The 9447-nt window shown below is 42.7% G+C and overlaps 1 protein-coding gene across 3 annotated transcripts in view; it reads right to left on the bottom strand.

The window, feature by feature from the left end:
* Positions 1 to 378: 378 nt before the first annotated feature.
* Positions 379 to 9447, bottom strand: part of UBE4B (ubiquitination factor E4B) — a 37977-nt gene continuing 28908 nt past the window's right edge. For all 3 annotated transcript variants that reach the window (XM_064172373.1, XM_064172371.1, XM_064172372.1), the window contains 8 exons: positions 8323 to 8558; positions 7297 to 7423; positions 6865 to 7009; positions 5665 to 5799; positions 5091 to 5282; positions 2722 to 2896; positions 2120 to 2266; positions 379 to 1705 (listed from right to left, as the gene is read on the bottom strand). In XM_064172373.1, coding sequence (XP_064028443.1) covers positions 1644 to 1705; positions 2120 to 2266; positions 2722 to 2896; positions 5091 to 5282; positions 5665 to 5799; positions 6865 to 7009; positions 7297 to 7423; positions 8323 to 8558 — 1219 coding nt within the window. In that variant the 3' untranslated portion in view covers positions 379 to 1643. The remainder of the gene's footprint in view (positions 1706 to 2119; positions 2267 to 2721; positions 2897 to 5090; positions 5283 to 5664; positions 5800 to 6864; positions 7010 to 7296; positions 7424 to 8322; positions 8559 to 9447) is intronic.

Here is a 9447-nt window from a genome sequence, read left to right as displayed (position 1 = left end):
AAAATCTGATAATGGTGGCAGAATATGAAATACAGATTATGCTGAAGGGCATTGTCTTGACTAACAGAAATATTTACCTTAGGTATAAGATGTAGTTCCTCCTGTCATGTTTGCATCCCAAAGGTCAGCCCTGGATTATATATGATCTAGCCAAACGTCCCCTGAAACCTGGCACCAACTGTCCTGTGCCTATGAATAGGGACAAGAGTCACCCTTGGGAACATTCCTTACCTTGAAGCATTACTGATATGTGACACATTTTTCACATAATTTCTTAAAGTTACCTCCAGATCTTAATCATTGCCAGCAAACATGAACAAAGCCACGCAGCCATTTGTGGTTTTTCATCCTGTCACACTTAAAGGAAGTAAGGAAACCTTTTGTGCGAGTGTGTATCATTTTATTGTAGTTCAAGAGAGTCAGGAATTGAACAGAAGACACAGCCAAAAACAGAGAAAAACAACCTTTTTTTCCAGACAATTTTAAAACACTGTGGTTTCAAATCCTCTTTAAAAAGGAAATTCAAGTATTATATGCAGGGGGCAGTAATACAAAAATGTTTGTGAATCTTTTTTTTTTTCTTTTTTTTTTTAAAAATGTAGTTCTACATTTCCTGCACCCTTTCTGCTTTGGTAAGGCCAAGCCATGGATACAAATTGGTACGCAACATAAGAAAAATGACCCCTGCCCCAAACTGCAGCCTCCAGGAATAAGAGGCTCTGCTCTCTGCGGACAAGCTCTAATGGCTCAGAACTGTCAGTTAGCATATATCATATCTGCAGCATTAAGAGAATGGATTTTATTGTTTTAAAAGTCACTGAAATCCTGGTGTTCCCAAGCATCTCACTCGTTGGGAGCTGTTTGAACACATTTCTGTCTCAAGGCTTTTCAAAAATACCAGAGCATCTAGATCAGCAGAAAGAAAAGGGAGACTGCAAAGAACGGAAATTAAAATCCACGTGGGAAATCTTCGTTTTGGAAATGATCCTCCTGTCTACTACCAATTAAAACCCAAGTATGTATAATACAAAAATACCACCCCAAGGTTCACACTTTGTTGCAGGCACAGTTATCGCACAGAATGTGTTCTTTTGAGGGCAGGGGAATGATCTTGATTTTCACAGGGACTTTTCTTTTTTTTTGCAATACAAAAGAAAGAAAAAGAAAAACGAAAGAAAGAAAGACAGCAGTGCAGGTTTGATAAGTGGAAAAGGAAGAAGAGAGGGAAAGAGGAAAAAGTTACTTTAGCAGCAAAATGTCCAAGGTTCTAACCACAAATCAAATTAATTGATGTCTGCCTGTAAAAAATAAGGTTGAAGGGATGCTGCCCTGATCCATTCATCTTTGCTAAAATAATTCAGCTGTAAAAACTCCAAAATGTGACATGTTGAAGGACAGTTTTGTAACATAAGCAACTTTCTAGCTTGTCCTCCATGTTATTGACCATCATTATCACTTAAATATATGTACAAGAATTAAGCTGCTTTTCTCCTCGTCCACATGCTTCTGGTCACTAGAGCGAGTCAGTACCAGTGGGCATGCTAATCCCGTCAACAGCTTGCAAAGAGTATCTGCTCCACTATTACCACAACAGCCCACGCCCTGCTCTTCCCATCGGTGGTGGCGTGCACTGCAAGGGAATTTTAATGGTCAGCATTCTGCTTGTCTCTCATCCAGGCTTGGATTTGCTCTTTAAGTTCTGGCACTAACAGTAGGGGGGAGGGGAAGAGAAAAAAAAAAAAAGTGTTAATTTAGCAGTTAATTAATAATACTACTGTAAGAAAGCTCCTCATTACCAATAGCAATTTCTTTTATTGAAACCTGAGCTACTGCTACTTCCTGCTCCATCAACATATTTTCTGCACAGCTTTGAGTAAATGAGTTACTCATTTACCTGCTGTAACACCATCTTTTAGCCCAGTATTTAGAAGACAAGGGTGTGGAGCTTTTTCCCAGACAAAGGGAAAGCAGAAAGAATGAACTTTCTTGGGCAAGCAGAGATGACAGAACTGTCAACCTCTTCGGACTCGACACTATCTTCTGGAAATACCCAGAGCAAAGTGCACCCAAATTACTTTCCCCCCATCCACAGCTCCATTGCTGACTGTTAAATGGTTACCTGGTTCCAGCATATTTTCTGTCAGCGTCTGACGATTGAAAGGATCAGTGGAAGAGTTCAGCAGGTGTCTCAGGATGATTGACCTGTCCATAATAGTTCCTGATGGCAGCCTCACAGGATCAGTCATCAGAGTGTCCATCAGTGGATCTGAGGGCACAAGTGTCTCATTAAACTGAACACAACAGCTCCAGATTTTATCTGCTCACAAAACCACAGTGTGGAACTGATAATCTAGGTCTTCAGGTATACTGCTGAGGTTACAGACAATGAGCAGCAAACTTTAGCCTTTATCTTGCTTTCCACTTTCTGAGCTGGTACTAAGGATTAGCTATTTTGACCCCATTTTCAGATTTGGGCATTTATTTAACTGTGTTAGTACAATTAAGCAAAACAGATAGGACTGGACAGTACAGCCTCAGGGAAAAGCAATGAAAGAGTAACTCTTGCCCTCTAGACTTTCTTAACTATTTAATTAAAACAGAGCAGAATGCAAGGCTTCAGAAACAATACATAGTTTCTATTAATATCTACTTACATTTAGAATCCAAGTAACAAAACAAATCCCTCTTCTAACAAGTCAATACACAGAAAACTCAACTTGCCTCTGAACTCATCTGGAGCATCGCTGTAATCAATTTCTGCACGGGCATTCTTGGCAACAATTTCCTCCACTTTCTCTGCCAGCAGTTTGAATTTCTCTATTGCTATGGTTGACTTGATTCCAGCTTTTCTCATCTTTGAGATAACCTCCTCAAAGAGCTCTTTACTGTAGGACCTCTACAAGCAAAGCATAAAAAGGCAACTTTGCTGAGTTGTGCTATGCTAACATTTCATAAAAATTCTAAAGATCTTTTAATGCATCTTTTAAACTTGAGAAGGGAGGAATCCATGAAACCTCAGCTTTACATCAGACAGAAGAGCAGCCTGCAGGTAACATTTCATCTAGCACCAAAATGTCAACTCTGGGGTAGACTTGATGCTTTTTCATAGCTCTCCACCACTGCAGAAGTGTTTGGGACCATTACAATTAAGGCAATATCAATTAATCAAAATTAGTAAGACACGTTGAGAGGCTGACTTAATTATTAGGCTTGTCTCTTGCACAAAACATGTCTCTTGCCCCTCCTGCCTGTATTCCTGTTCTCACAAGCCTTGGCTGAAAATACAGCATGAAATCCAATGTTGGGTTTTGGTTTTACTTAATTTTTTAACTTCCCCGATTACGTGGAAGGCAGTACTGGAAAGAAGTGATTCTTTCCCCTAACCCAAAGAAAGCCAAACAAAAAACTCACCCTGGGACATTGCAAAAATAGTAAGGCAGCTCGGAGGGAGCTGATACTTGCTGGAAGTGTGCCAGCCAGCACAGGAAGAACTGCACAGCAACACAGCACAGCATTTGGAGAGGCCAAATGTACATCCCATAGTTTCCAACTGAAGCAAGCATTACTTTCATGTGAAAAAATAAAAGGCAAGGACTTTGGAAAGCTACTTACATTCTAAAGACACCAATTTCTTTGAAGCTCACAAGGCCACATTTTGATAGAAGCCTTTTAATAAAAATGGTTATTTACTCTGCAGTGCAAGGCTGAATTAAATGACAAAGCAAAACACAAAGTCTCACAGATTTCTGTCTCCCTTGGGGAGTTTAAAATGTCCAGCACAGGCCTGCTTCTTTCAGCTACACTGCACTGAGCAATACCATTCACTACTCAGGACACACAGTGCCCACCCAAACCCCTTTCCAGTCCCCAGAGAACAGAACTATGGCAGCATGCCCAAGGCTTTAGATTTCCTCTAATACGTGCTAGGATTTCCAAACAGGAGATGGATCAGAGCGCTTTAGGCTCTGCCATGATCAGGCATTTTGTGGCATTTTTCAGCCATTAACCAACTGTGCATTTCCATGGTATTCCTTTCCTGTCACTGGCAGTTTCCAAGATATTAGTCACTCCCCCACACCCTTTTATGAAGGGCTACTTTGTTAATTAAGATTTATTCCAGTTCCCACACCAGCAGATGTGTTTCTTATTAATCCTTATGTCACTGATGTGCATTTTGCTGTGGCTGGCATCAGTAACTCAACGATGGATAACATTTTCACTTCCATATATACTGAACAGCATAAAGACACCACACTGCATGCTCCTGATACACCTGCAAACACACAAGGTCTGTTTCAGAAGTGGTGCTGATACTGTCTGTAATTACCAGGATGTAAATAATTACAGAACACAGATTGTGAGTTACTCTGATATCTCTGCTTCACCAGACATGCAAATCCAGCTTCATGTAATGCAAACCAGCTTCCACTACAAACACAGGTAGCTACTGAGAACAGTTTTTTCCTCTAGATTTTGACAAGTTTATTCTGTAAGACACAGGCAGAGAGATGCAATTGAGTAGTGTGACAACTTTACAGGTTCAGCTCCCTGCGCTGCTCCAAAGGGCTCTCATGTGTGCTGCATTTCATCAGTTTGTTACACTGCCATTTAATAAAGTGATATAAAAAGGAATACAAATTTACAAGGAGTTAGTCTAGAGAACAAGCTTTGGACTGCTAAATGAGACTCTTATTCTCAGCCCCAGCTCTGCCTGTTTCTTGTGCTGCTGTTGAGAAAGCAAGGAGTCAGCACTCTTTGCATGCTTCAGTATTCCCACCTGCAAAACCAGGACAAAGTACTTTGGATAATTTGCAGTGAGCCTGTAGCTCATAAGCAACTGATGCTCAGGAAATGTCCTGTGTGTGTGAAGTGCCACAGGTGTTTGTGTGTCTCTAGATTTGCACAACACTTTGAAAAACACACCCACCTACAGAGAGCAGACGGAACAGGAACACAGAAGGAAAACAAATTACAAACATTTGATGGAAACTGGGTAGCAGCAGATAAGATGAAACTCTTGTTGAGCATTCTGTAAAGTCCTGTTTGTCCACAGTGCTTTTGCCCTTGCCCCTCAGCCTTTTGCAGCTCACCTGATCATCAGCAATGGCTTTAGCAAAGCGAGCACAGTCTAGCTGCAGATAGATGTCAGTGAGTTGGTCCAGCAGCTTCTTTGGTTCAAACCCATACTTCTCAGGGTTTTCGACTTTCAGATCGCGGCACTTGGGGCCACACAGTTGCTGTAAGTTAAAGTTCAACATGGCAGCCAGTCGTGGTCCAAGTTCCTACAGGACCAAAGTAAAACACAGACCACAGCATGAGGCCAGTGATAAAGCAAGATTAGCACTAGGTTTGCACACAGCAAGATCAGGAATTATTAACTAATAAAACTATCATTTGTAGGCTTGCAGGAAGTGCCTTTGTGCTATGCGTGCTTTCCATTAACAAAAACAGCAAGCAAACAGCTTCTGTCTCAAAGGATGAAACCATCTCAGTGACTCAGGTAATGCTCTTAACATCAAATAACTTCAACAGCAATTAGATTTCAATGAGCTGAGGAAGAGGAGGAGAATGGTGACTAAGGGCTACCAAACATTTCCAGGTTATTATCCAGCAGCAGGGATGTTAGGGAAGTTTGAAGCCAAGTTAAATCTGAGCAGGACTTACAGGTCTGAGAAAAGGCTTTTGAACCTGCTTGGTTAGGATATGGAACATATCAACAGTTTCTGTTGCCAGGGCAAGATATGAACGAGACACGCGCTCATCCTGAGCTAGCTGCGACTGACGGGCCTGTTGCTGGTCCTAGAAAGCAAACATTCAGGTGTTACAAGTCCACAGATCTCCTACAGCATCACCCATCAATAGCAGCCATAATGCTAATGTGACCTAGACAGACAGAAGAGCAGGCAGCAATTCAAATCCAGGTGGGATACATGGTTTCATTTATGGCACAGCTCATTTTGCTATCCAGTACTGAAGTCTGCACCCATTTTCCAGAATCCTGCAACGCTAAAGCTGAATGCAAATGGCATCACAAGACTCCAGTTAGTGAGTCTCTTTACCCCCTGGAACTGCCTCTCACAGCTGCAGAACTGGGTTATGCTTCCTTTCCATCCAAATACCAATTCTTCAAAACCAGCTTGGGATCTGAGAGTCAAATGAGGTTCTCTAAATTAGGCACCATCAAAACTAACAAACACTCCTCACAGGAACACTCTGTGGATGATGTGATGCAATGATGCCACTACAGGCATTACCTTGCTAGCAGGCACAAACAGGAAGAAAGGCTTCAGAAGAGCAAAGCAGAGTATGTTTTAACAAAGAAGACCTTATAGCTTCTCCAACTCTTTTTTCTTTCTTTTATTTTTTAATAATCAATAACCTTAGAATAGAAATCCCTGACACTGGTGGGTCAACACAATTACTATTTAATCTGGCTGCAGTCTGAGCAAAAGCACTCTAATTGTCTGCATCGAATCTACCCCAGATCAATGCATCAACAAAAGAAAAGCTTCTGTTCCTTGAAATAAATTCAACTGGCGAGCAGCTTCCAGAACCTCCTTCAAGAAGGTTAAAGTCTCAGTTTCTCCAGTTAGAATTAAGTGCATGGCAATTTACACCTGTATACGATTCCCACTTTGCACCACTCTCTTTGCCAGCCACAACACAACTATGCAGAATGATGTTTTTTGCAGAATGTCATCCAGAGTGACCACAGCCATACTGGAAGCAGGAAAAAAAGCCATCAAGAACTGCTCCTCAGCAGCAGCTCTTTGGTGCTGCCCCTTGTTAAAAACGGGTTTTAATGGTCTTGTATTTAAAAAATTAAAGTAAGTAAAGGGCACTTTGAGAAACAGCTCTGTTCACCCTGGGCAGCAGGTCCCATTGTTCTTTATTCTTCATCTCCTCTTGCACTTCATGGATACGTTTTAGGGACTCCAGACTCTCATCCAGCAAGAAAGTTGTGTCATTTATCAGCATGTTGATGTAGCGAACAAACTGCTTCCCAGAGCTGAAAACATTGAAACACAGTTACCACGGCAGAGCAGGTGGGTGTGCAGAGCAGACTGCAACCCCAGCAACACTCCTTCTGCACTCTAAGGATCCCATTCCCCAAGCCAAGTTGGTTGTGGTGTCCAGAGCTCAGCTTAGGAACGCTCCAGTTCTACGGGAAGGGGTTGCCATTTAAAATACAACGGAAAGCAGCATCACCCATTCCCACTGGTAATGACCTCCTCAGGACACTGCCTGAGCAGCTTGGGTGACAGTAAGCAGCTTGCCACACCATGCCTTACTCACTTGAACTCTTCCATAAAGGTACCATGGTGAGCTATGTTCTGCCAGAGGCTTTTGAAGATGGTGCTGATGTGGTAGCGGATTGTAAACTTGTCATAGAACTCACTAGTGGCTCCAGTATGTTCCACATCTGAAAAAGACAGAGCCCACAACTGAAATCAAAACCCTTTCCCACTAGGACTCACTACATCTCTCCCCTCCTGCCTCCAACACAGTGAGCTTCAAGCAATGAGCTTTAGGAGACAAAATTCAGCTCCCAATCAGAAGTCTCTGTCTTAATTGCCATTAAAAGAAGCAGCACTGTCCATTACAAACTGGAACAGAGAAGGTTTCACCTCAGCCTAAGGAGAAACTTCTCTACAGTCAGGGTGACAGAGCCCTAGAGCAGGCTGCTCAGGGAGACTGTGGAGTCTGCTTCTCTGGAGACTTTCAAAACCCACCTGGATGCATTCCTCTGCAAACTACCTGCCCTGGCAGGGAGGCTGAACTTGATGATCTCTGGAGGTCCCTTCCAACCTCTGTGGTTCTGTGATTCTGTGATTTTGTAACCCACATCTAACCTCACAAAACTTTCTCCTATTCAACATCACTGCTCTTTGTCCCACTGTCTAAAATGTCACAGGTAAGAAAACTCTGGGAACATGTAAAAGTGGCAGTTAGTATGAGTGCAAAACTCTTCTGATGCACCTCCAATCTGTAGGACTTACAAAACTAATGTCACAACATTTTGAAATCCTGATACTCCCTTAAAAAAGCAAACACAAATCTTCAGGTTTGGAGTGTAAACACCACGAAGTCAGACGTCACAAACTACAGTGCTCCAGTCAGCAGTGCACAGCAACTGTGCAAGGGCTAAAATTCTCAAGGTGCCACCTAGTGCCACTGACCCTGATTCCTGAGAAACAAGCCCCAAGACCTACCCAGTTGAGGAGCATTGCTTTCATACGGTGACAAGGATTAGCACAGCCTTCTGCCTTGCAAATCTAATTTCTTACTGTGTGCTCAATGACCTACAGACAAAGCACTTACCTGTATAAAACTTCATCAAGGAGGGGACTAACAATTTAGTGGAGAGAGGATGATTCTCTATCATTTCAAAGAACTTCTGTGTCCGAGGCTGGACAGCTGGATTGGTCATGAACATCACCTCCACCAGCTTGGCTACTAAGTAAGGATTGCGGATGTAGTTCTGGTTGCACAGCATCACGACAAGGAACATGACTATGTCCTGAGTGCAGGGCTCATAAAGCACCTGAGGAGCATATCTGAAGAGAGTGAGACAAGGAAGACAATATCAAAATCCCTAACCCTGTGTTGTCTACAGATTTATCACACACATCAAGGAAGTTCACCTGACTCATTAGCGACCAGCAAAATTCAGTCATTTTATCGTGATCTCCCATCTTTCTCTACAGAAACTGGGTTCTCTAAAGGTCTTGTGAGCTGTTCCCTGGAAGCTCAGCTTTACTCTGAAACATGTGGCACATCCTACCACATTTGCTGTGAAGTATCACTGTAGCAGCACCTCAGGAAGGCAAAAGAAACCATCTCCTAATCATCAATCACAGCAAGTCTGAATCTGAAGGCACATTTTCAGGAAGACAGTGACCAACTTCAGAGCCCCAGAACAACATCTGAACACTATTTATGCCCACCTAAACTGCTAGAACTATACAAATGCACTTTGTCCCAGCTGCTCTATGAATGGGGAGAATTTTCTACTTATTAAGCTCTGACTTCTTAAAAATTGTATTACTCTAGTGATGACTTCATATACAATGAGATATAAAGACCTCACTCCAACCCATAATGAACATTCTTGGGGGGAAGAAACAAAAATCCACCTGTGGCTAGTAGGTTGAGAGAGGTTCTCCTGCCCCTCCACTCTGCCCTGCTGAGGCCACATCTGGAGTAGTGTGTTCAGCTCTGGGCGTCCCAGTTCAGAAGGGACACAGAACTGCTTGAGAGAGTCCAGCACAGAGCCACAAAGATGATGAAGGGAATGGAACATCTCTGTTACAAGGAGAGCCTGTGGGAGCTGGGGCTGTGCTGCTTGAGGAAGAGGAGACTGAGAGGTGACCTCATCAGTGTTTATCGATATGTAAAGGTGAGTGCCAGGAGGCTGGAGCCAAGCTCTGCTGGGTGATGCCCAGT

This window comes from Pogoniulus pusillus, chromosome 36 (genome assembly GCF_015220805.1).
Source record: "Pogoniulus pusillus isolate bPogPus1 chromosome 36, bPogPus1.pri, whole genome shotgun sequence".
In the NCBI taxonomy this organism is placed as follows: domain Eukaryota; kingdom Metazoa; phylum Chordata; class Aves; order Piciformes; family Lybiidae; genus Pogoniulus; species Pogoniulus pusillus.
The sequence above is the reverse complement of the archived record's forward strand: the minus strand, read 5'-3'. Positions and strand labels throughout refer to the sequence as shown.